This window comes from Phodopus roborovskii, unplaced genomic scaffold (genome assembly GCF_943737965.1).
Source record: "Phodopus roborovskii unplaced genomic scaffold, PHOROB, whole genome shotgun sequence".
NCBI classification, from domain to species: domain Eukaryota; kingdom Metazoa; phylum Chordata; class Mammalia; order Rodentia; family Cricetidae; genus Phodopus; species Phodopus roborovskii.
The window spans coordinates 602,893-629,332 of NW_026126410.1; the positions used below are offsets into that span (position 1 = coordinate 602,893).

Genomic DNA, 26,440 nt, shown 5'->3' on the forward strand with positions numbered 1-26,440 from the left:
GAAGGGGAAGGATTGGAGTTGATGGACGGGGCCGGAGGGGAGCGGCGGGCCTGAGGTGGAGCAGGACAGGCAGGGCGGGGCTTAAGGGGCGGGAATGACGCTGATGGGGAGGGGCCTGAGAGGAGCGGCGGTTCTGAGGGGGCCGGACAGGCTGGACCTGTGCGACAAGAGGGGCGGAGCTGGCGAGGGGGGAGCGGGCGCGCTCGGAGATGGGGTGGGGAGGGGCCTGAGGACGGGGCGGGGTGGGGTGGCGCGGCGCGGCACGCGCACTACCAGCAGCCCGGCCCTGCTGCTGCAACGCCGGTGGCGCAGCCTAGGGAACAGCTGCAGCCACGACTCCTTAAATAGCATCGCGACCCGGCGCTGGGCAGTTCGTGGACTGCAGTGACAGCCGCCTGCAGAGCTGCCGGGGCAGCGGAGGAGGTGAGTGCGCCAGCCACGAGGGGCCGCGTGTCGGCCAAAGCGACACTAGCGGGGCCGAGACTCGAGAGCCGCCCCGCGGCTCTGCGGGACGTTCCGCTTTTCCGGCCTGGGCTCGGCGGCCTCATTTTCCTCGGCATCTGGAGGCTCCGGGACCGCCCGGGCGGCCGTCGCTTCCGGTGCTGGAGCTGGGTTCCCCGCGGGTCGTGCGCGCGCGGGGCTGGTGCACCGCAGAGTCGGGGCGCGCCTCGCAGCACCTGTCCCTGGGCTGGGGTGGCGGTAGGGACCAGAACCCTGCCCGGCGCAGGTGCCAAGAAGTGGTCCTGCCGGCTGGGGACCTCATCTCATGCACCTCATCCCTCGTGCCTCAGAGGCAGGACTGTGAGGTGCGCTCGCACCGCGTCTGGAGACCGACTGTCCCGGTGCAGCACTGTGACGTGCCCTGCGCTTAGCGTTCGAGGAGGGTCAGAGGCAGCGCCGGGAGCCCGATGTCATAAGTAGAAATTCTCGCGGTGTCTCCAAGAGGAGCGCCCACAGCCACTGCACACAGCAGTGATGGAGTCATTGATTTTAGGCAATCTGGCTTTGAAAATTTTTTAAATTAGGGAGCAAAAATGGGATTTATCACCTTGAAACGTAGAGCGAGTGCTGACTTGAAAGAACACGTGGATTAGATTCTAGACACAGACGCTCCATCTAATCAGTGCGTTATGCCAGGGCTTGCAGACCATCTTTCCACTGCACCCAAGCTCATGGTTATGGAGCCTAGTTAAGAATGGCCATTATGAAAATGCTCTGCCTAGACATTCAAGCTTCTTGAGACGTGAGTATTCCCTCCCTATAGGACTTGACATTTGGCTGTTTCTGGTACACGTTTCAACATGTAATCTATAGTCATCCCTATGAAAATTATTAGCACAACTCAAACAATAATCAGCAAAACCCCTCTAGCTGATCTGGTTCTCTTCATGCATCTTTGACTGTCAACTCCACCTGAACTTAAGTTTGAACTGGTCGTCTGCAACAGGCAGGGTCCAGAACGTAGAGCCAAAAGGAACCATCAGCTTGGAGCAACATGGAGAGGTGCAATGAGGGCAGAAAACACATAGGGCCAGATCTTAGGAGATGTTCTTTCTTGTAGTTCAATTGAGAAATTCCTTTCTGGTGCAAGTCTGGTTCTTTTGTGAAAGGTCTGCTTGGAGATGAAAATATGTCTTGAGGTAAAATTATGTGACTAGTGAAGGAAAACTCAAAGCGATGCACCTTATTACCTCACCTCTTCTGGATTTACTGTAAACAGATGGGATTTAAACATTCAAACAAAACTAAATCCCTCCTGCCTCCCCCCTCCCAATTATAAGTATTTTGACACATTTCCTTCCTGTGTGTGTTATTTGTATTTTGTCAATGTTGTGTTATCATGACAGCCCTTACTGAAATCTCTGGGCCTTAACACATTTTGGCATTTAACACATGGCATGTGACAAATGTGGGCAGGGACGGACGGACTATCATTTATACCATACAGGTATTTTTTAGCTACCTCTGGGTTTCTGAGCTAAGGGTGGAAGTGTGAACCAGCCACAGTATTGTTGAGTTAATGTCTTTAGCACAGCTTTAGTTTTGATGAAGCTATCAAGTGCACTGTGGTTCTGTGTTTAGAGAAGGAGCCTGGGGAAAGATCAGGTGGTTTTGTCATTTACATGTAGAGATTTTTGTCTTTGTCCCTGTGCGCCCCCCCTCCCATTGGGCGGGGATAAGCCTGTGGGATGACTACATCTAGACATTTATTTATACTGTCATTTCAGAGGGTCATTTAGTTTGTGAGGTCAGTTTCACTTACTTGTTGGGTAAGCTTACCATTGTTCCTTTGCATGAACAGTCTCTTAGGCTGAAATTCTGTGTGAGTTACACCATTAAGAATGTTTTATGGGCAGTATCATTTATATGATGCAGTGTATATGGCTGTCATGTTGCCAAGTGGAAATGCACTTGAAGGCAGCCCGCAAGTGGGAGTTTCCTAAAGCCCCTTTAAGCCTGGTTGCTCGGCCCAGCTAGATTAAGGTGCCTGAGTTTGTAGTGAAGGTCTTCCGTCCAAACTGGACAAGCACTTTAAGGTCATGATGTACCTTTGGCAATATCTCCTGGAAGGTGGTTCTCAGTCTGCAGAGCTAACCTGAAGATTCTGTACTTGAGTTTAGGTTTCAACATTTTAGTACTTTGAGGGGCAAAGTTAAAGAGATGCAAGCCTTGAAAAGTAGTAGCTGAACTTGATGAACTACACAGGAGGGGCAGGCTTATCAGTGTTTGTTACAGTACTCTGAGATTCTCATTTTCGTGTAATGCTCCATGGCAATGCCTAAGAGATTTTAGTTGTGTAATCCTGGGGTAATGTGGACAAGGGAAAGAAAACCATCAGATAAATGAGTTATGCTAATATTTCTACTTTCTCCATCCTGAGGCTTGTAATTTCTTAACTGTGGGGGCCAGTAGTGTTCAGTTGTAATCTTTGAGGAATCAAAGTGAGGAGGACTAGGGGTTGCAATCGAGTGAGTGGTCCTTTTCTTGTTTCTGACTGTCTAGGAGGGATGTCACTTTAACCTGAGGTCTGTGTGAGGGCTGTATTCCCTTAGGATAGGAGGGGCTGCTGGAAAACAGTATATGCCCTATGTCTTAAGTCTGAGATTTCAAAAACCAGTGGCTGAATTCACATAGGAGCCTGGGTTGGTTCTCTTTATGGATTATTTGGTAGTCTTCAAGCTTTAAGCAAAAATGTGAAAGCTGTCTAAACATCTAAATCAAAGTATAGTTTTATGAAAGTAATATATACTTTTTATTAAACACCTGAACATATAAAAACTAAAAGTCTTGAAGAAATTACACCTGGGTTCATTTTCTTCCAGTTTTATAAGCAATTGAAAAATAATTTTAAGGCATATATTGTCATTTGCAGTTGAGAATTTTTGGCAGTTCAGATTTTTTTAACTTAACCTTTATTTTTATTTCATGTGTCTGGATAATCAGCCTGCATGCATGTCTGTGGACCACATTCATGCGGTCCCTGCAGAGTCTAGAAGAAGACTTTGGATCCCTGGGGGCTAGAATTATAGATGGTTGGGGACCACTGTGTGGATCCTGGGAATCAAACACAAGTCTACTGAAAGATCAACCAATTCTGTTAACTGCGGAGCCATCTTTTCAGATTGACAAGTTATTTTTAACCATCTCAGTTACATGGTGACCTTTCCCCTGGATTTGTTTTAAGTGAGTTTTGAATATGACTACTTTTTGATTTATTCACTACTCTTTTTTTTTTTTTTTTTTAATTTCAGAACAATTTACCAAGCTCTTTTCTCTGGTTAAACATACACATGTTTAAAATAAAACATGTTCTTAAAACAAAACAAAACAAAAACTCATGGTTTTGTAACTGATTAGAAAATTATAGATAAAGAGTTTTAATGGACTTTTGGGTCCATGTATTTTGGTGGAAAGCTGTTGAAATAAGGATTTCATGGTTTGGAGAGATAAATGAAAAAAAAGTTAGGGCATCAGAAAAGTGTGGTTTGCCTACTAGAATGTTTCCCCATTTTGGGTGCTACTTCTGATAAATGTATTATCTACCCATTTGCAGAGTTTTGGCTGCTGTAGAAATTGGCATTTCCCACTCAGGCTTGTTGTAGAAGGCATGTCTGGAGCCATGGGGTCAGAATACCATTGTAAGAAGAATTAAGAGAAAGCTGTAACAGGACTGGATTTTTAAGCTCAGCAGTCAGTAAGCTGAACAGGACCAGTTAAGGGGCAGGAGTGGTGACAAAAATAGCCAGTAGGTTCTGTTCTTGGTGCTTCCTGTATGTTAATTCATTAGTCCCCCAGCAGGTCCTACTCTTAGACTGTGGCAGTGGTTCTCAACCTTCCTAATGCTGTGACCCTTTAATACATTTCCTCATGTGGTAGTGACCCTCAACCATAAATTTATATTCATTGCTACTTCACAACTCTAATTTTGCTACTGTTGTGAATTGTAATGTAAATATCTGACATGCGACCCCTGTGAAATGGTTGTTCTACTTCCCTTGCAAAGGTTGAGAACTACAGCTCTATGATATTTAGAGATTGCATTGCCCAAGGCAGGATTTGAGCCTAGGCTGCTGACTGGCTTTGGGGCCTGTGCTCTCAAATGCTTGCCTCTGGAGCTAGGTTTCGGAGGCTTGGGAAGTTCTACTCTACTCATCTAGTAACAAGGCAAGTCAGTTCCTTGATTTCTTTCTCTGTCCCATTTACACTCAGCTGTGAATGTTCTCTTTTTCATATTGCAGTTCCAAGAGGTAACAGCTTGATTCAGCATAGCACAGAGTGTGATTGAGACCATTTATTGCGTAGCTGTGACTTTCTGGAGAATTAAAAAGTAACTAAAGATTAGAAATCATCTGCCTCCTGGAAGCCTGGAGGACAGTTGTGGTGCATGGGAACCACAGGTGCTTAGCACAGATTGTGTGGAGCCAAGCACTTTGAGATTCACCTCACTGTGACACATGGGTTTGCTCTCTGCTGTGTATTTGGGTGTAGGGGTGGGATCACCTTTACCCCCATCTTGGTACTGTCTAGTGATAATGTTGAAAATGTAATAGACGAGAATGAAATCCTCCGTATTTGGAGCTTGCAGGCACTGTGGTACGGTCTGGCGATTCTGCATCTTTCCTGGTGAAAGTCCCAAGCTAGAAGCTGGGCTGCTGTGGGTGAAGTCAGGTGTGATGAGCATGGGTGGAATCCACAGACAGTCGTTTCTATCTCCTGGCACCTCAGTGTCTCTTCAGACAGTCCCTGGCCTCTGAAATAGCCAGGCTTCCTCATGTCACTGATGTGGTACAGGCAGGCTGTGACTCAGTCAAGGTTACACAACTTGCCTTCGCCTCTGGCCATCTCATACACATATATGGAGCTTGTTCCTGGGCCCCGTGCCTGTTCGAGGAATGGCTAGCCCCTAGAGTTGTCCTTGACTTAATGTCCTGAGACTCAGGCAGTCAGCAGGCTTCTGCTTATTGTAATCTACGCTGTGTCCAACACTTCCCAGCATACACCTGTTTCTTCCTTGCATTCTCAGTAAGTTCACAGTCTTCTCTCCTGTGTAGCCAGCACATGCACTTGTTAAAAAGAAACAAAGCTGGACACAATAGCACCTGTAATCCCAGCACTTGGGAGGCTGAGGCAGGAGAGCCACTATGAGTTGGAGGTCAGGCTGGGCTACCAAGTGAGTTTTGGCTAGCCTGGACTAGAGAATAAGACCCCCCCCCATCTCAAAAATGAAGGAAAAAAGGAGGTGATGTTGGTTGAGAAAGAAAGTTTTTCTGAAGCAGAGCTCCAGGACAAAACCCATCAGAGTCCCAAGCCTTTATTTAGTTAGTCTTTCAAGGACTTCTGCAGCCTGGCTCCTGTGTGCTATTTTCTCTGCCTGTCTCAGAGCCCCATGCGCTGGGACACTGGGACAAGACTGGTGGGGCTGAAGAAGCTGTGTTCCCAAAGACCCTTTGAGCTGTGCAGATCTCTGAGTTGCTAGCCTGTTTATCCTGGAAGGAGGCACAGGCCTAGAAAATGCTGTGTGTCTATGTCTGCATGGACCTTTCAATGATGTTGATCATTTTCTCAACCTTTTCCCTCTGAGAGCTGTTGCTCAGAGGTATGTAACATGACTCCCCTTTCAGACCCTCTAGTACACTGACACTCAGCGGGCATGCAACACAGACCAAGCTGGGGACTAAAATGGTGAAGTACGCTATGCCAGTTAAAGAAAAAATGGCTGTGGTCCCAAGTGTCCCAACCCCTAATTCAGAAACTGGGATCTGCTTCAGTGGTTATTTAATATTTCGGTAAGCATTTTGCCTCTGACTTGCATGATTCTTGGTATGTGTGTCTAGCTTTCATCCTCATAGGAGCACTTCAACCATTCTGTGACCACTAGTGTGACTTCTAGGTAAGGAGGGGTTCTGGTCATTGTTCTTTCTGTGTATTCAGAAATGTTGTGGGCCCTGGACTGGCTCGAAGTGTTATTGAAAGAGGTATTGTCCTTGATTTGTGTCTCCATACCCTGTCAGTGGGCAGGGTCTGCTTAGTCTCATGTAGTGTCTAAACAAGAACACCCAGTGGGCACCTGGACCTTGCTTTGATTCTCAGTACCATCATCTAAGTCTAGAATCTAGACAGTGAAGGCTCTTAGTTAAAACAGAATGGGTCGGGGGTGCTGGGAAGAAGGGTATAGCTGCTTTCCCTGAAGCCCAGTTCTGATCAGATCCCTCCTGAGAAGAAATAGGGCTCTCTACAGTCAGGCCCCAAGTCTCTTTTTAAGCGTGTCCTGTTGGGGGCTTGTGTAACATGGCCTCAGTCCTCTGTCCCTCAGCATTTCATTCAGTGCCTTACCCTATAGTGTCTGATCAAAACTGGGAGGCATTAAGATAATGGCCCCTGACAGTTGTACACATGATCTGCTATGCTAAACTAGATCTTAGCAATTAAGATCAAGGAGTTGAAAAATCTGTGGACAACATGTGCACTTCCTGGAGGTGAACTTTTGCTTTAAGAACACAGCTCAGGGGTTTCTTTCCTGTAGTTCATCAAGGATGAGAAACAGGTGGTTCTGGGCTTCTCAGGATGCGAGAGGGAGATTAGTGTCAAATTCTAGATAATCTTGCATAACTGTACTTCCCTGGTATTCCTACTTTAAAGGTGTGCCTTGTTTCTGTGCCAGGAGTGCATAGGTCAAATAGGTCTCTGTTCCTTCTGTGGGACAGTTACCCACATTGTACCTCAGGTAAGCTATGAGGCACCCTACCGTGTAGAGGTGACAGAGATCTTATGTGTCACCAGTCCAACCAGGCACCCCATAGAGGACAGATCTAAAATCCAGAGGGTATAACTGAGCAGTCCAGAGCCCTGGGCTGGCCTCTGAAGACAGTGCTGGTCTGTTGTTTCTTGACATGAGTTGGAGATGAATTTGGGGAAGCAGGGTATAAGCAAGGTAAGAATACTGGGCTTTGGAGCTGGGAACTACAGCTATAGGATTCCCAGCCCAGGACAGATTTCCCCAAACATGGCCAACCTCTGAGGCTGGCATGGCTCTGTGGCCTTAATTCCCCTTGTTCCAGACCAGCCAGCCCAGTCTTGTGGCCTGGTAACAGTCTCCAGCATGCCTCTTTCTATCAGCAGGTGATGGTGGGTGTCTTTGTCCTGTATGTTGTGGTCCCTTTTGCATGTTCTTTGATATGGCAAGCTTCTCAGGGACTTATATGTTGTTGCCCATATAAGGGGACTGGGGGCAGTTCTGGCAGAAACAGATAAGCCCTCCCCAGGCAGGTGCCAGAGAGGTTGGTTTCTAATAGTGGTTTCTAATAGTTATGTTCACTTTTGGTTGGGGTGGGAAGGGGAACTGGACCATGTATTAGGGTGCAAGATGGAAATATTAGAACAGTTATAGATATCGTTTTGTCTTTCCTTAAAGCCAGATTTGTTTCCTGGTCTATTTAGAGATTTATGGGTATAGTTTGTGAATGAAGTGTGTACATATTACAGGTGCATTTCTCATCACTTAGTGGGATGTGTTAGAAGAATAGAGAACCAGAAAGTTGCCTCCTCTACTGCTGTGTGGCAGTTGCTCTCTGAGGGCCACTTAAAAAGGTGACTCAGTTTGGAAAGGGGGAGTAAAATGAAAACTTTCTGGAACTAGGTTCTGAGCAGTGCCAGAATGTGTGTCTGACTTTAGGGGAGTTAGTAAAAGCCAGAGTACTTAGATTTTGTTCTGTAGATTTGTTGGCATGGAAGCCTTAATTAAACAGATCCTTTATTTTTGTCTGTGGTTTACAGCCATGTCTCCTGAGGCTTAGTATATAGTGGGTGCCGACTGAATACATGGACCTTTTTCTCGCATGGAAATTGAATATTCTGCTGGATTGGCTGCTTCAAGTCAACATTTAACTTGGCTCCCTTTGTTAGATCTTTGGGCAGTTGGCAGGATACACTACATGTACCATTTAGGTTTGCTGCCGCCCCAAAATGGTTTCTGAACCCTATAGAGTCGGAGAACTGTTGGCACTTCAGAATGTCTCCTGCGTGACAGGATGTGTGGCGTGGGATTTGCTTTAAAGATCTTTTTTTTTTTTTTTTTTTTTTTTTTTTTAGAGCATAATGAAACAATATTAGCAAAATGTTAGCTGTGATTGAGGCTGACTGGAGGGTAAATGTTCATGGTAATTTTAGTGTACTATGTGGACTTTTGAATAGATTTGGGAACTTTTGTAGCAAATATACTGGGAATATAAAGATCCCAACCTAATGTAGCTTGTTTATTCGAAGCAGATAACAATCAAACTTGGCATTTATGTTTTCTTTTCCCTGTCCTTTAAATAGTAAGTCATTGTTCTGAAAGTTCTCCTGAGTCAGTCACCTCTTATGGTTACCTGAACTGTGTGTAATTTTAGCCAGTGTCGAGTGGTGTCACAGATATCTCTCACGCCTCCCCACACAATGAGCAAAATCTTGTTTGATCTGCCCTGTATTTTACCTGTCACTTTTCTAACACCATTACCTTCCATGAAGTCATAGGGGCCCATGTTGTTTAAAGGTTCCATTCAACTACAAGGAGCCTCACAACTTAAAATATTTTAAAGATTCCATTTGTCTCTGCTTTTTAAGTTACCTGTTGAGGTCTGTTAAAATTCAAAGGTGACTTCCCCTAACCTTGTGAGTGGCTAGTCTTCCCTGGGTGGAAGTCTGTCTTTGTATTCAGTTTGGGACTCACACTGTTGGGCTAAGCCATTTCTCTAGTTGACAGTTACTCTGAAGCCTTGTTCTATTTTAAGAGGTGTTAGTAACCCTACCCAACCTGTGCCCTCTTGAGCCTTCTTATCCAGGTCACTGCTATTTGATAGCTGCGACCTCTGAGTCGCTGGTCCCTGTGGGCTCCTTGAGGACAAGGACTGAGTCTGTTCTCTCTCCCATACTGACCTAGACCCCCTGTAAGGACATGGCTGACTCTGTAAACTAAGCGCTCCAGCTGACAGGAATAGTGTCCTAGGAGAGAGACCCAGTCTCCTGGTCACTGAGGCTGCCAGTTCCTAGCCTGCCCCTTACTGCCTCTTGCAGAGTCCTGCCTCCTTGCTCCCCTGTGGTCTGGGTTTCAGGGGTGTCTCCCTACCCCTACCTGTTTAGATTTGGCCCCGTTCCACTTTGGCCTCTGCACAGCCCTCTGGTGGACTCGAGCCCACACACAGCGTGTTTTCTCCCCTCCAGATGCTTGTGACAGCAAGACCCTACCACTTTCTTCCTACCCAAAGGTTATCCCCAGCTGTCTGGTCTGTGGATTAGCTCCTGTAGGTGCGTTCACCTTCACTGTTCTCCTGAACTTGTGGAAGGTGGAGGAAATACTGCTAGGGCTCCATCCTCCTGGCAATGACCTTCTGTTTGCAAAGGGCTAATGACAAGTTTTATTTCCCTCCAATGTTCAGAGTATTGTTTGGTTTACAGCAAGGTCCTCTCTAAAAGGACTCTTACATGGAAGTTGCTTCCAGGGCTGGTGAGGGCCCATATCAGGGCCCAGCTCAGGACAGACAGGGAAGGCTTAGCTGTGTTTTCTGGAAGAGCTTTATAGCCCATCTGTCACTCCTTAATAAGGACAGGTTACCACCATAAATCCTTGTGTAGCAGGTGGAAAATACATAAATACAAAAGAACATTAACCAAACTAAACCTGATCATATCCTGTTTATGAGAATTGATTGAAAATAAAGTTAGTGGTCGATGTGGCAAATTTTATGTTATGCATTTATAATTAAAAAGCTGCTGGGGGGAGCAAAATATAAAGCATAATACAATAATAATAAATAAACACTTACAGGCCTAGTATCATAGAACTGCTGGGTTTTTATGATTATTTTTAAGTTGTGAGGGGTGTGTGTGTGTGTGTGTCTGTGTGTGCATGTGTAGGTGACTGCCTATGTTCACAGAGGGCAGAGGTGTGTGTGTGTGTATCTGTCGTTTGTATGTATGTACGTATGTGTAGGTAACTGTCTATGTCCAAAGAGGGCAGTGGTGTGTGTGTGTGTGTCGTATGTATGTATGTATGTATGTATGTATGTATACATTCTTACTCACTGAGTCATCTCTCCAGCTCAGAATTGGTGGTTTTTTTGTTTGTTTGTTTGTTTGGTTGGTTGGTTTTTTGTTGTTTTTTTAATGATTTCCTCGGTGCCTGTTACCTGGGTTTCAAGGTGTGGGTAGAAGCCTTTTGATTTGATCTTGATGATGAGTTGATCTTTTTGTCTTTGAGGATCTACATGGCTTTCTTGACACAAAGAGAAGCAACTTTCCCCTGTTCTGCCCTTCTTTGTGCCAATGAGGCCACACAGCAGAGGCCCTGCAATGGCCGTAGCCAGTACCTAGAATGGGGCCTTTTACATTTGAGTCCAGAATTCTTCCCATATTTCTGGGCTGTGTAATTTTGTAGTCACTAATGGAAGATATGGGCTTTGAACAAAATACATGAGGGGACCTTGAGGATTGGGTTGGTCTCTTCCTCAAACACAGGGGCCTTACTTCCTCCTCTCTGCAGGCCCTTAGTGAGGAAGCCTTCTTGCCTAGTTGGGATCCAGCCCTGGCACTGGTAAGAGACAGAGAGTCCCTTCACTTGTTAAGCTGTTCTCCCTTCTCATGGTGGCGTTTCTCACCTCTGATTTCCTTTGTGAGGTGGAGGGGCTATACTTGCAGGTTATATTCATAGCCAGAGACATTTCATTTCCTTCTTTACCTGTTTCAGTAACAGAGGGTCTATTCTTTCTGGTTGTTTTCATAGCCAGGGGAGTTTTATTTGCTTCTTTACTTGCTACAGTAACAAGATCTACTTGTGTTGCCCAGCACAGTGAGACCATGGTGTCACCATCCTCAACCTCCAGTCTCAGACATAGTGAGGACTCATCCTTGGGTCAGGGTATCATCTGAGGTTGATGACAGGAAGTTTAATCTTTAGAAGCCTCTTCTGTCTGCTCCCTTAGGAAGAGAAGGGTCAATCTACCCATCCCATCCATTGAAGCTAATTGACTGAGGCAGCCCCTTCTATCTAAGCCTGCTTCCTTCCCTTGCCTTTGTTAATGTCATCTGTTCAGAAATTCAGAGTAAGTCGATTAATATTTTAATATCTTATTAGATTGATAATTATATGTAAGGGTTTATTATGATATTGTCATACATGTATATAATATGTTGCAGTCATAGTCACCCCTCCTACCCTCTTTCATCTTCTTCCCTCTCCCATTAATCCCCTTCCTCTTCTCCCAACAGCACCCCTGCCCTGTGTTTGTTTTCCTGACCCACTGAGTTTCAGTGGAATGGGTTTGTTTACAGGAGCATGAGCACCTCATCAGTGGCTACACCACTGAAGAAAATGCCCTACCAGTCAGACTTCATTAAATAAATATGAGGACAAATGGAGTAATCTTGCTTCCCTTAGGGATGTTCTGCAGTACATCTGACTTGATTTTTAACTTTTCTGTCCTACATAAAGGCCTTCACATGACATAGGCATCTTCCTTAGGAGTCTCCAGACAGACAGGTCCTCTTTGTGTCTCTGTGGACAAGGAGTGGGTGTGGAGCTATATGTTATGTCGACTTCGTGAATAATATGTGCTCTTGGGAATGAATGCTGGATAGGTCCCCTCTCCAGCTTCCTTGACATCTCAGAGGATACCCACCCAGCCTACTCAGTGTCTGGAGAATGCTGTCCTCACCAGGGCCCTGTACTGCTCCAGCTCCAGGGTTAGAAGCCCAGTGTGTTTCTCTGGTTTGCAGGATTCTGTTTTGTCATAGAAAATCACCTGATGTGGCCCCCTGGGAGCCTCCCTTCTTTGCCAGTGGAATCTGTGCCCCTGTGGGCAGCCTTGATTGTTTTAATCCAATGAGGAGTCACATCCCTACATGTCCTAGACTGTTCTGTCGATGTTGACCAGCTTCTCAGGAAGTGGAATGCTTGGACAGGTGTAAAGCAGCATGGCGATGGACAAGAAGATACTTTTATACAGACTCTAGTCATCGTCCCTCAGCCTCTTTACCTACTCCAGATCACCTGGGCGAGGGAGCTCACTCTCTGTCACAGGGGCATGAGACTGCAGATTGGAGGGAAGAAGAGTAGTGCTGAGTTTTGGGGACACCTTGGATATATCTCTTTCCTCTTTGGAGTCACTGTTGTATAAGGGGGCTGCATCTGTACTCAGTGATTACTGTTTTAGCCTGGGACTATGTCAAACACCAGGGTAGGAGGAGCTCCATAGGCACTCTACTTCCCAAGTGCTACAGACCAGGGGTGTCTAGCAGGAAGCATCGAGTACCTCACACAGGCCACAAAGGAAGTATCCCTGGAGTTCAGCTGGAGGATGAGCTGCTTGTCGGTGAGGAGATCCTATAAGAATTTGTTAGAGAAAGTGGCCTCTGGTCTGTTTGGGGAGGATTTGGAAATCATAAAGCAGACCTCCCTAGGGAAGAAAGGTTGGGTGGAAGGCAGATGCAGAGCATGCACAGACTACAGGGAAGATATCCTTTAGGAAAGGCTGGGGGGGTGTATAGGGCAGGTGAACACTCCCAGGGGACACTGAGTCAGCAGAACCTGTTCCTGTGGTGGTGGTGGTGGTGGTGGGCAGAGGTTCAGCAGGGCAGTCTGTCTAGGGAAGTGTGGCTACCCCTTTGGGAACTCCCTTCCAGTTTCAAACTCCACGGTTGTCTCTGTTCTACCATCCATCCTCCCAGGCCCTCAAAACTCAGCTTTCTGATTCCTTATCCTCCAGTTATTTACTAACATTTAGAATTTTCTTTTGGTAGAAAAGCGCATCTGATGTGAAAGTTACCATTTGAAGTGTTGTGAAGTGTATGCTTGCCCAATGGCAGTAAGTGAGTTGTGCAAGCATCACCACTGTCCAGCTCCATGCTTTTCATCACCCCAAACAAAACCCCTGCAGCTGTTGGGCAATGTCTCTCAGGTCTCCCTCCCCTGCCCCCAGCCCCTGGTAACCTCTGTTCTACTTTCTGCCCATGAATTTGCTGATTCCATGTACCTCATGTAGATCAAGTTGTATTTGTCCTTTCCTTTGGCTTGTTTCACTTAGCTCGGTGTTTTCTACATTCATTCATACCACCTCTGTTGTGGCATTTTCCTGATTTTCCCTGAAAGGCTGAATGCTGATCAGTTGTATAATATACACCTATGCATGCCACAGCCTAATTATTTGTTCATCTGGTGATGGGCATTTGGGTTCAGATACTGGCTTTTTAAATCCTTGTGTGTGGAGGCTTTTTGTCATTAGTATCATGGCCTCTACCCCTACCTGGATTTAATTCCTTTGCCTGGGCCGTAGCGCTGACCTCTCAAAGTCTGTAACCTTTGATTTCAGACTAGGTTTTGTCTAATCTGTTCGTGAGTAGAGCAGGTTCAGAGAATGACCTGTTCTTTGATGACAATAACCACCTCATGCAATAAAGAAAGGCCATGATAGATGGATGGTGGTGGCATACATCTTTAGTCCCAGCACTCGGGAGGCAGAGGCAGACGGATCTCTCTTGAGTTCAAGACCAGCCTGATCTACAAGAGCTAGTTACAAGACAGGCTCTAAAGTTACCCAGAGAAACCCTGTCTTGAAAAACAAAAACAAGACAGGCCATGAAGAAAATCACACTTAGCCATGTGTGTAATTGCATAGCCTAGGGCCTGATACTGTAAATACTCAACTGGCACTGACTCTTAAGAGCATTGGAACTAGGGCATGCATGGAGAGATGGCCAAGTGGTTAAGAGAGCACACTGGCTGCTTTTCCAGAGGCCCCAGGTTTGGTTCCCAGCACGCACATGACTGTGAATCTAGTGCTAGGGGATCTAACACCCTCTTCTGGCCTCCAAGGGTATGCACATGGTACACATACATGCATGCATGCAGGCAGGCAGGCAGAACAGTCCTACACATAAAATAAAAATACATTTTAAAAAATCATGATTCAACTAATTTCCCTGAATACCTTCCTTCCCCTCTTCTATTCACTTTAACTCTGTCAGTGTGTTCTAGACTCATCTGTCAATAGTATTAGACCTAAGAGGGAGCTTCTTCTCATCGTCTTGTCTGTGTCCCCACCTTTTGAGGGCCAGCTTATACTTTTACCACACAGCTCCCCTTACAGGCCTTGTCACTGTCTCTTGTACTGCTGCCTTGTTTTGCCCTCTTTCTTGTGTTCCAAGTCTCAAGAACAGGTCCAAGTTTTTCTCAGTTTGTTCTTTCCCCAGGTAGGAAGTAATTCTTGTACTTGATCTCAAGGGCAGGGTTTTCTCCAGTCCCTCACTCAGGCTTCATATTAAAAGTCCCACCAATGTTCTCTGATGAAGTACACTGTAAGCTACTTTGTACAGCATCAGGTACAGCAAGCACCTGGTCCTGAAGCCACTGTCAGGGCCTTGTAAAATAATGGATGGACTTTTTGTGATGCAAAGACAAATAGCACAAGCTAGCTAATTACTTCTTGGTGTTTGACCTTCCAGGGAGAAATGTTGACTATTGTTCTAAGGCTTTCAAAAGTCTCTTTAGAAGACAATCAAGATTATAACTATGGATCCATAATCAAATGTACTCCTGTAACCTGGGGGGATTGTGTTCAGTGATAGATGCATTCATGATTTCAAAAATGATTCAACTTAAATGAGTTAAATCAAAGAGAAGAACATGAAGATACTTCACGAAAAGGTGTTATGAAAGATGCCTCAGAGCCAGCATGGTGGTATGATTCTGAAGTCCCAGAACTCTACTAGGGAGGTAGAGGTAGGGGAATTGAGACCAGCCTGGGCTATAGAGCAAGATCTTCTATAGTAGTAGGTAAGTAGGTAGGTAGGTAGGTAGATAAGATGGATGAATAGATAGATAGGTTGATAGATAGACAGACAGACATGCCTAAGTAATAATTCCCAAGTAATTTAATCTGTTACTTGAGTTATCTATATACGAGTTTAATGAATATGGAAGTAATTATGGACAGATATTTGACCAGTTTCATCTTCATCCCTAAAAATTTATCTCTTCAAGTTAATGAGCCATATTAGGAATATTTTATTGGGGGTGTTACATATGTGATAGTTGTGACCTATAGACACTATTACGACCTTGCTCATACTGTATAAAAGTAGTTCCTCATTATACTTGGTTTTAAATACTTTGTGTGTTCAGTCTTACTCTGAGAACCTTAGGAAGGATGGGTGAGAAGCCTCAGTATACAAGTGCTCAACTTGACTCCAGTATTTCATAAATCAAGTTTTTAAAAGCATGACGCCTCTGCTTTATTTTTCCTTTAAAAGCCTTCATGGAAATTAACATGGTGATCCATGGGTCAGTCACACGAAAATGGAAACCCCTATTGGTGTAAGGTCTATTATACTTGGTTGATAGGAAAAGCCCTAAAGTGGTGGGTGACAGTGACGGATTTTCTGTGGACACACTTGTATCTGTGTGCAGAGGGTCCCAGAGTCACCCACATGGTCCTCCAGGTTAATGAAAAGGACTAAAAGAAGTGAAAATGTTGGAGAGTCTCATGGCATGGGGTTTGGCCAGCAGCCCCGGTTTTCCCCCTAGTGGAGACTCCCATTTGTTTGATACTCAGGGCTTTCTTCTCTCTAGGGGCAGCCCCACTGTCCTTTGGCTCCTAGGTTTTGGCTTAAACAAATCTAGCTTTAGGTGGTTTGCCAGACCGGGTTAAGGAGCATGACTCCAGTGACTCTACAGGGGGAGACTGAAAGAGCAGCAAATGGCCTAGCTGCCACTCTCTTGTTCCTCCTGGGGCCTGCGCTCTGCCCAGCTAGTACCAGACAAAGAGGGCACTCTCAGCCCTGTAAATAGCTTCTTGTGTCAGGGGAGGAGGTGGGGCAGGGAATGGCAGCATCTTGCCAGCTTGGCTTGCTGCATTAAGGAAAGATGTCAGGACTTCTCAATTTGCTGCTGTCAGGCAAGTGTGCAATTTGTGTGGGTTTGTTTGAGGTCTGCATTCCTAGTAGAGCATTCCATCAAACTGCTGTTACTCAGATTGATGGGAGTTCGAGGAAAGTCAGAAGGAAACACACGAGGCTCTAGATCACAAGGAGAGAATAAAATGACGCTGTAAGTAAAAGAATTTTACTTTGCAGAATTGCAGGAGTGTGTGTGCAAGTGTGTGAGCCTGTATCCATCCTAGCGTGTCCCTAGGGAGAATGATGATGACCTTGTGGGTCACCTCTGGCTCTGAGCTACTTTTTTTTTTTTTTTTTTTAATGCAAACACAAGAGGTGAACCTTTGTGTTCAACAGGCACTGAACCCACATGTGCAGAGGCCAGGGAGACAGGATCAATGGTAGCATTTATGTAAGACATCGAGAGTTCAAGTGGATTTCAGATGTGGGTTTCTCGTAACACCAAGCAGTATTACTGCTTGAAGGACCCTTCTGTCCTGTTCTCTTAGTTCCTGACTTGATGCAGGCTGAAGGGCACTGGGAGTCCATGTGCAACTAACCATGTATATGTTCTCAGTGAGCCAGTCATATGACGGGTTTAGAGTCAGGTTAGTGTCTCGTTCTGACAAACACCCCAGGGAAGCCTTTCTGTTTATGGCTCTGGTTTTCCTCAGGGTCATTTTACTATTGTGGCATTCTAGTGAGATGCAGAATATGAAAAACTCCCTGGAACACTAAGTACTGCTAAATGGTGATTCTGTTCAAAGCTTAGGCAGAGGGTCCCAGCATTTCCGGCTTTTGACAGTTTTGCTCTCCAGTTTCTATCATTCTCCCTTGTTCCCTGTCTCTACCCACATGTACCTAGAAACATCCTCCATTCTTGTTCCTAACTGAGTATGTAGGGCTGTCCTGGACAATTAATTTCCTGTGGTTTTTGACTCAGTATTAGCAGCATTTCAAACAAGCCAGCTGAACAAACACTTCTTTAAAATGTCTCTGTGGTTCATCATCTGTATTTCTGTATGCTACATGTATGTGGGTGCCACAGGCCAGAACAAGGTGAAGTTCCCTGGGGCTGGAGATAAAGGTGGCTGGGGCTGCCCAGTGTGGGTGCTGGGAACCAAACTTAGGTCCTCTAGAAGAGCAGCAAGTGCTCTTAACTTCTGAGCCATCTCCAGCCCACACACACTGGGGAGGAGGGGTGTACAGGAGTGGTGGTAGCTGAAGACACAGCTGGCCGTCAGCAAGTCTGTGTGTTCCATACCAAGACATGCAGCTGAATCATGTTATTAGCAGATAGCAGTGTGATGTATGTACCTGAGCCATAAGCTCTGCTAGTTGCTGATAGGAAAATTTGCTTTTGAAAAAAAATCCAAGAAAATTCCCAACAGAATGCCATTGACTTAAGAACACAATGTGTCTCTTGGTTTTAACCATTTATTAGGAAGTGTTCAAAGACCTAGAGGACTGAATCTTAAGTATTGTATCTATATTCATAGAATGGCTATTTACAGTGTGTGCTGTTGTTTGACAGTAAGCCCACCTCTACATTTTAAATATCTGACTACCTTTTCCTTAACAGCATTGGAGTAGGAGGAATAAAGGTTTATAGTGCTATCAGTACTTAATATTTGTTCTTGACATAACTAAATGATGTGTTCTCTTCATCATGCATAGTTTCCCAGTGTACACTCTTACCAGTTTACACAGTAGAGTTGGTCTTCTGACTCCTACCATTAAATGGCTATCACTTGTCATCATCACACACTAAATTTAAGAATTTGGGTGGATTTAAATGCTTACCATTACAGATCAGCACCTAATACGAGGTTCTTGCATACGTGCTATTAATACTATTAATATATGAGTCTCAGAAAGGTTTTTAAAACATTTTTCTTTCCAGCCTTATTAAAGTTTCTTTGCACAATGCATTCTATATCTTGGCTGCCACTGCTTAAAATAGATAAGTTAGTCCCCTGTGTGTGACTCTATTTGTCTAGAGATGAATTGGTAGTTTCACTCAAGGATATAATTCTGCTGTATTCAACTCCTATAAATCCATACAATCTAGATGTTATGAAACTGACTCCATGAAGAGGGATGGGTGTGTATGCAAGGGGTGGGTTATGCCTCTTCAGACTCAGGATAATGAAGGGCAGTGAAGACAAGTGGGAAGGAATGATTGGAGAGCAAGGCAGATTTGCATGTTAGATCAGGAAGATGCTATGTATGCCAAGTTATAGAACCGTTTGTGCAGTCTCAGTGCCTGGTGCCAATGAGACCTGGGCCTGATTTTTATCTGCTTATCCTTGCCATCTCAGTGTAGGCATCTGTTTCTCAGAAGGGCCCATCTCAATGCTTAGTGGATTTTGCTCATTTCATTCTGTTCCTCATTAGGTTGTTAACACATTGAAAGGCTGTCTTGGTCATTAGCACTGTCTTCCCAAGCTCCTAATACAGTGCTTGGTACATCCTCAGCACTCAGATACTAGGAAGGTTGGGAGGGGCTCAGCTCCTATGAATAATTGAGAACAAATATGCTCTAAGTGTATTTTGGTATCTTTCTCTCAGAGCTATCTCATGATGGTTAGGCACACCACCCAGTAGCCTGTCTTTCATTTCAACAGTTGGAAAAAGAACCTAACCATTGTTTCTTCTTACTGGGAAGCTGAGCAAAATGAAAACACTGTCTGTTTGAAGAACTGCCCCTGGCAGCAACACTCACTGATGCTGGTCCCTGCCCATGGGTGGAGCAGTGGGGTGACTCTACTCCCAGCTCCTCATTGGCCCATCCTCCACCCTCTGTTCCCCTGAGAAGTCAAGTATGGATTTTGTCTGCTAGTTACCTTTAGCCCAGTGGGCAGCAGGGTAGGACTCGCATGTGACTAATGCCCTGAAAGACCTTGGCAGGCCTGGTAAGCACCCGCTGAGCTGCCCTGGCCCCCACCCCACCCCCATCCTCGCTGCCTTTTTCTGATTCTGCTGTGGTGTGTCACCTAGCAGTCAGCTGTCCATGGCACAGATGGTGAGTAGGCATGGCTACTTTCTTTCCAGATTTAAAATCTGAAGACGCTTGCCTATCTTTTTTTCTCTGTTTTCATGTTACCCTTGAGATCTCTGTGTGTGTGTGTGTGTGTGTGTGTGTGTGTGTGTGTGTGTGTGTATGTGTGTGTGTACATGCTTGCCCCAAGTGTGTGTGCGTGCGTGCGTGCGTGTGTGTGTGTGTGTGTGTGTGTGTGTGTGTGTGTGTGTGTGTGTGTACATGCTTGCTTGAGCTGTGATAGCACAAGCCTGAACAAGCTGAGCAAACGTGTTATGTTAGGTCCTGTCATATTCTTGGTTCAGAAAAGTAGCTTGATATTCTGTTACTCTGTGGGGGAAAATAGTATAATAGTAAAGATTTGATTTAAAAGGATACTTTCTATATAGTTTAGAAAAAAAAAAAATTCAGTCCTTTGGCCTGTCTTTCGAAGGAGTGTATGCTGTCTGAACTTCAATGGCAGCGTGAGCACTTGTTGCATTGCTGAGGAGTTTAGTGCAGGCTCTCGGCTCATTTCTCATTTCTCCCTTTGCTGTGTGCTAGCCTTGAGGGCAATTATTCATTCATAAGCTTTTAAATTAGAACTGTTCTTGCCCTCTAGTGAATGCTTAATTTTAAACTCGTCACTATATAAATTGCTCATAAGATGCAATTCTGGGCTTTGATATGTATCAGTGTTTATCTAATTTTCTTCCGTATATCTTGGGTTCTTATTTTGGCTCTGTAAATATGTATGGAAGCATTTTTATTACCATAGTAACTTAGTATTCTGAACTCAGGACTCGTCAGATTTTTGGGAGAGGAAATGATAACACCTAGCATTTCTTGAGCCATTTCTTGTGTGTGCTACCATCTTTGCTGTTGATAGGAATTCTTTAACAGTACTGAAAACTCACTGGAATGGGTACTGTTTTCATCTCCATTTACAGAGACACAAACCAAGGTTCAGTAGGGCCAAAGAAGCTGTTCACACAGCCAGGCCTTGCTTCCAGAGTAGAGTTTTCAATACCACCTTCCCTTTCTCTCAAATACAATTCTATAACCCCTCTGTAGACTTCTTGTGTTTGTTTTAAAATTTACAAGCACTGATTTATTTATTCATCTTAGATATACTATCTTGGGGAATATAAAAGAAAGCCATCTAATTAGAGCAGCCAGTTATGGATCTCCTGACATTTATAGCCACTTGTGCTGGGGAGTTGAGAGACAGGTTGAAATTTAGGCTGGTCTGTTTTACCAGTTGGGAAACTTGTTATGGAATCTCTTGGCAGAAGCAGCACCTCACGACTCTTAGGTGGTTTGGGCTTGTTCACTCTTCTTCACTCATGTTAACCCTGTTAGCCTTCACAATGAGGGCTGAGTGCCTTTGATTAGGTGGAAGGGGGCAAAGATGGTGTTTCCCTCTTTTCTGAATCACTTGAGCATCTTATGGCAAGAATTCTTTGAGTAATTTTAATGTAGGTAGTGAAAACTTTTTATATATAACACAATGGAGAACTGGAACACTGCTAAATGACCAGAATGTTACCAGAAAAGTGAAATCTGACTGTGGGGAGAGACCTACATCATTAGACTGTGGGTTGGTTGAGCAGAAAGCCACAGCACTGGTGATTAGCTGTGGGAATTCTGGGGAAGTGTTCTGCCCCCTGGAATGAACATGGCATCTTTCTCTCCCGACAGAATTCTGCCTAGGGACCTTCCAGCACAGGACCATGGAAGTCCATGAATTGTTCCGGTATTTTCGAATGCCAGAGCTGATTGACATCCGGCAGTACGTACGCACCCTTCCAACCAACACACTCATGGGCTTTGGAGCTTTCGCAGCACTTACCACCTTCTGGTATGCCACAAGACCCAAGGCCCTGAAGCCACCATGTGACCTCTCCATGCAGTCTGTGGAAGTAGCGGTAAGTGGGGGCCTAGCCTGCCTTGTGGGCTCTCTCTTTGTGTTCCCGATTAGTTTAACCTCACTGGTGTGTCTTTGAGGAGAGTTTATAAGGAGATGCCATGTAGATGCCAAATTACAGGGCGGGGCATGGGGACAGATAGTATGAGGTAGGTCACTTATCTCTCCATAGTTACATAGAAGATAGTTCCAGAATTGAGCTTCCAAGAGAACACGGAACTTGGTTCGGTAGGGAAGAGTCACAGATGTTACCAGGAGTTTTATTTGTGGCACATCTGATCTGTAGAACTCATTCTCACACTGTTGGAAGGGACTCTGTGGTTTCACAAAGGCTAAGGCTATAATTGGCACTTAACAGAGTATCATGGCTGCAGCATCTAGGATAGGGCATGAGGAACCAGCACTCAAGAGGCCTCTGTGCTTGCACTGTGAGCGCCATGTTGCCTGGGCAAACTGAAGGCCATGAAGAAGGAAGTCATGAATGTGAAAGCCAACGTGTGTGGTTAGGGATAGTGGATGGGATGGCATAGGAAGCTTGTAGACCCTACCATGGATATCCCTCCTTTGCACAGAAACATGTAAGTGACTGAAGAGCCCAAGAAGCCAGGTCCTCAGGGTGCGGATTCTGCACACAGCCCTCACTCTCCTCTGTTTTAACCAGAATTAGCTTCCAGATTTTACTACTTTAACACAGAAAGAGGCTGGCAAGCACACACATTTGCTGCTTTTAGATGGAGAGGTGAAAGGTGCCCCAACTTCTCCCCAGCTTGGTTGCTGTGGCAGACTAGTGTGCTTCTCTGCAGAAAGCCCTGGCTAGAATAATAGCTTTTTGATGCTAATGTGCTTTTATTTTAAACAAGTTCTGAGATCCACTAGTAACGAAATTCTTAAAATATACCAAATGTGTCAGTGATTTGTGACTGATACAGGCAAGGGCTGTCTTCTGAGAAAGCTGGGCTCTCTGCTTCGTATCCATGGGGAAGTGATGGCATCCACCCAACCTGCCACACTCCAGTGAGGAGGCGTCAACTTTTCCTTGAGTTGGTGTGGCTTTGTGGCATTCCTTAAATTCTGCATGGCACCTGGTACCATTGTTGTCACTATCAAAAGGGTAGGTGACAAGTACAGAGTTTTAGACACCAGTAAATCACCAGAAACTCTTGGAAACGCCGACTTCTCACCAGAGGAGACATTGTGAGGATACTTGCAATGTGCTTTTTAAAAAAGGATTTATTTATATTTTTATTACATGTGTGAGTATGTATCTACATGTTTATACACATACCATGTTGCATGCAGGTGCTCACAGAGGCTAGAAGATGAGGTCATATTTGGGACTGGAGTCGTAGATGGTTGTGAGCTGCTGTGTGGGTGTGGGAACCGAACCTGGTTCCTCTGAAAGAACAGAAAGTGCTCTTATCCACACTGTGCTGTCTCTCCAGCCCTCTGGGTATGTTTTAAAAAGTCCCATCTTAGCATGCAGTGATTGTTCCATATTAAAATAGCTATACATGTTCCCTAAAGGACAGTTTAAAATTAAGATAAAAAGAACACTTGAATTAGAATTTTACTATTCAGTATATGGGAATTTCGGATTTTTCTCTTTGTTTATAAGAAATAGATTTAGATTCAAGTTTTCGAATTCAGTGGTCTTAGGAATAATGAATTTGTTTTGCTTTTTAAAAATTGAAATACAAAATTTTAAATTTAAACATAGAATCTATAACTACTATAACTATAACAATAGTTATAGACACATTATAGGAGGCATTGTTCTATGGGCCTCTGATGGCAAGAAAGACAAATACCACTGATTTCTTAAGGTATTATTGTACCTGGCAATAGTTTTGGGGCTGTCTCTTAGGGACAAGTGCTGTTGTGTTCCTACTTTGAAAGCGAGTGAGTACCCCATTCGGTCTTTACCCTGCTCCTGCCAGCTCATGCAGTCTCTATCATTTCCCTTTCTATAAAGCTTAAGTTGAGGAGTCCACACTTTGGTCTGGACACTGCTCTTCCCTGCCCACTCTAGCTGTTTCCTAGCTCTGTTTTGTACAGTACTGACCCAGGGCTTCTGTGTAAGTTACATCTTAAAGTTTCCTATGACTCCTCAGGCTGGTAGAGGGGATGTGAGTCTACCTCTGTGGACCCATCAGGAAAGTGGCGGGGCTTGGGACCAGGACCTTGGAAATGGTTTGATTAGACTCTATTTCAAGAGCTCTGTCCTAGAGTGTGCTGTCACAGCCCACCTGTGAGCCATGGTTACCTAAAGGCTAGCCTCTCCCTTGGGGCCAGGAGGAACACCCACCTGCCATAGATGGATTCTTCTGCTGCTCCATGACTTTGACCAGACATGAAAACAGGCTTTGTGAGGGTGGGTTATTTGTTTGTTTTAAACTACTTCCACACTTGATATATGAGATCTCTTACTTTCCTCACCTGCCCTTGCTTGCTGAGTTTGAATTCCTCACGTCCCCTTAGTGAAGATGCTGCTCACAGTGGTGACAGTGACTTGAAGCCTTTGTTGGCTGGTTAGGGTCCAGGACCTGGGGCCTGCCAGCAGTTAAGAGAAACATCAAGGCTGAGACGTGTATAAACTGATGGCATGGCCATTGTCAGAGGAAGGGGTTTGATTGTAGATTGGAAGGAGCGAACCATCAGAGCCATCTGGAAGAGCCCAGAGCAGAATAGGGACAGCAGAGCGGGCCTGGCAATGAGAGGAGATGGGTAGGGAAGAGCGAGAGATGAAGGCTAAGAGAGGCTCAAGATAGGGTGAAAGAGGGGAAGACAAAGAGAGGGTGTTGCTGAGACAGCAGGGTTAGAAGGAGACTGAGTAGCTATGGAGAGGGAAGCCTATGAGCTGGACAGGTTTAGGGTAGGAGGGATGAGCAGAGCCAGGATGTCAGGATGGACTCTGAAATATTTAACCTGTGATACTGAGGGAGCCTAGAGGCCAGCACGTACCACAGATAGCCATTTGTCCCTTCTGCCAGTGATACGGGAGCAGGCTTCACAAGTTCCGGGGGAAAGCTGGCTTTTGTCTAACCACCACAGTTTGGGACAATGGAGTTTCCTTTGGACCTGACAAGAAGAACCTGGAAGACAGAGACTCAGCAGCCCTGATATAGTCATCTGACTCTTCTAACCCCCACATTTTATGTCTAAACACCAAGTATAGTTCCTGCCTGCTTAGGAGATATATGCCTGCCTGGCCTGTTCAGTACTAGTTAAAGCAAGGGTTCCTGGGAGGAGAGGTCACTACCATGATAAAGGAAGGCTAGGAGGGTCCAGTATATCTGAAGAGTCTGTGCAGGGAGCCTTGACTCAGGAGGAGGCTTTTCTGAAAATGAGTATGTAGGCCTGTAGTTTTAGCACTGAGACCTGAGAATTGCGAATCTGAGGGCCCATTGGGCTACATAGCAAGAGCCTGTCAAAACAAACCAACAATCAAGGAAAGATATGAAATGGTGGCTAAATTCTGTGGCTACAGAATCAGAAACTGTTATGAATCAGGTGGTTGATTCTATAGGAGAGCCTAGAAAGGCAGAGAGCTGTGAAACACCACCAGTTCTGTCCATCCTGAGTCTATCTTTGACCCAGGCTGGACACAGATGTGGCTGGAGTGGAACTTGTTACTGCTGGGGGGAATGTGCCCACCTATGAGGCTCAAGTACCCTTTGTTTGATTGTTTGTATTTTCCTCGAGACAGGGTTTCTCTATTAGCCCTGGATGTCCTGGAACTCAGAGATTCATCTACCTCTGCCTCTGGAGTGCTGGGATTAAAGGTGTGCGCCCACCACCTCCTGGCTTTCCATCCTTAACGTAAGAGCTCATGTGCACACTGCAACAAGGATCAGCTGTCCTGGTTCATATTTAGCTGTATCTGTGGAACATATTACAGAGTGAGATTTTTTTTCCACATAGTGGGAACACTCTTCCACATACTCTGTTTTTGCCCATTATAAGGTCCACTCATAAACTGGCATGAGCAATTTCTTCAACACAAGAGAAACATTTTTATGCAGACTTAGCACACACTAGACTTGTGGCAATAAAACAAGTACAGCCATGTGAAGGCAGTGGTGGTGCAATTCCAAAGAATGGCCATGCCCTTTTGGACTTGAAAGCCTATGACCAGCTCTGAGCCAGGGAGCTCTGGTTGAACGGGCAGCATCCATACTGCTGGCAGGTGGAGTACTGAGTGAAATTTCTGTGGAACAAGGCTGGACAGTGATGCTGTCTCTGACACAAGCCTGAAGGGCTGCAGAAATGCCAAAGGTACTTCGTTCTAAGATGAGGACTAAAGGTTTTTAGCTGAAGGAGAAGTAGCAGTTGAGTACTGAGCAATATTAGGGACCACAATAGCATGTGGTTATTTCTGCAGCTATTTATAAATATGATATAATAAATACTATTTTGTAGGCATTTGTAGATGTAAACCAATTATCAACTCTGTGAAGTTGTTGGAACAGAGAGCAATTAGCAGAGATGTGTGGGACTGGAAGTACCCCGATGATTTAGAGGAACCTACTGGTATGATGAAACTCTGGCTTTGTATCTTTCTGTCACCATCATGTGAAGCCTATCTTCAGGCAGCCACTTTCATTGACTTACGATTTGTCACTGCAGGGTCCTGGTCACTGTTCCCCATGGTCTGTTCTCTCCTGATCTTGATTGCAAAATAATTGTACAACTGGTCAAATAAAGAGAAGCCAACGTTTGCCCTCACAATTCTACATCCACCAACACAGAGACTTCCTGAACACATTTTTCTGGAAAGGTGCTTTTACATATGAGAGTGACTTTAGCTGGCAGTCCTCACAGGACAGTATCAATAAGAGGGAAAGAAAGCATATTCAGGATGCTTCTGTTCAGAGAGCCTTCTGGAAGTTTGCAGACATCAGTGTTTCATGCCTTTAGGTAACTTAACAGGCTTTCTGATAAATTATGAAACCTTTCTAATATTGTTTTCTTATTCTACTCGTTGTCTTGGAACCTGAATATAAGGTGTTCCTATGAGCAGTCTTCTGGCTTTGGGACAATGCAGCAGGTGCCTGAAGCTTTGAATTGGGTGGGAGGAGGAAGTGTCAGGC

At 45.0% G+C, this 26,440-nt stretch overlaps 1 protein-coding gene across 4 annotated transcripts in view; it reads left to right on the plus strand.

The window, feature by feature from the left end:
* Positions 1–273: 273 nt before the first annotated feature.
* The window catches only part of Acsl1 (acyl-CoA synthetase long chain family member 1), a 64,865-nt gene continuing 38,698 nt past the window's right edge, over positions 274–26,440 (plus strand). For 2 of the 4 annotated variants that reach the window (XM_051182371.1, XM_051182372.1), the window contains exons 1-2: positions 274–423; positions 21,125–21,351. In XM_051182371.1, coding sequence (XP_051038328.1) covers positions 21,157–21,351 — 195 coding nt within the window. In that variant the 5' untranslated portion in view covers positions 274–423; positions 21,125–21,156. Of the gene's footprint in view, positions 424–925; positions 1,244–19,302; positions 19,430–21,124; positions 21,352–26,440 lie in introns of those variants that run through there. The other 2 variants (XM_051182374.1, XM_051182375.1) reach the window with 2 other exon arrangements.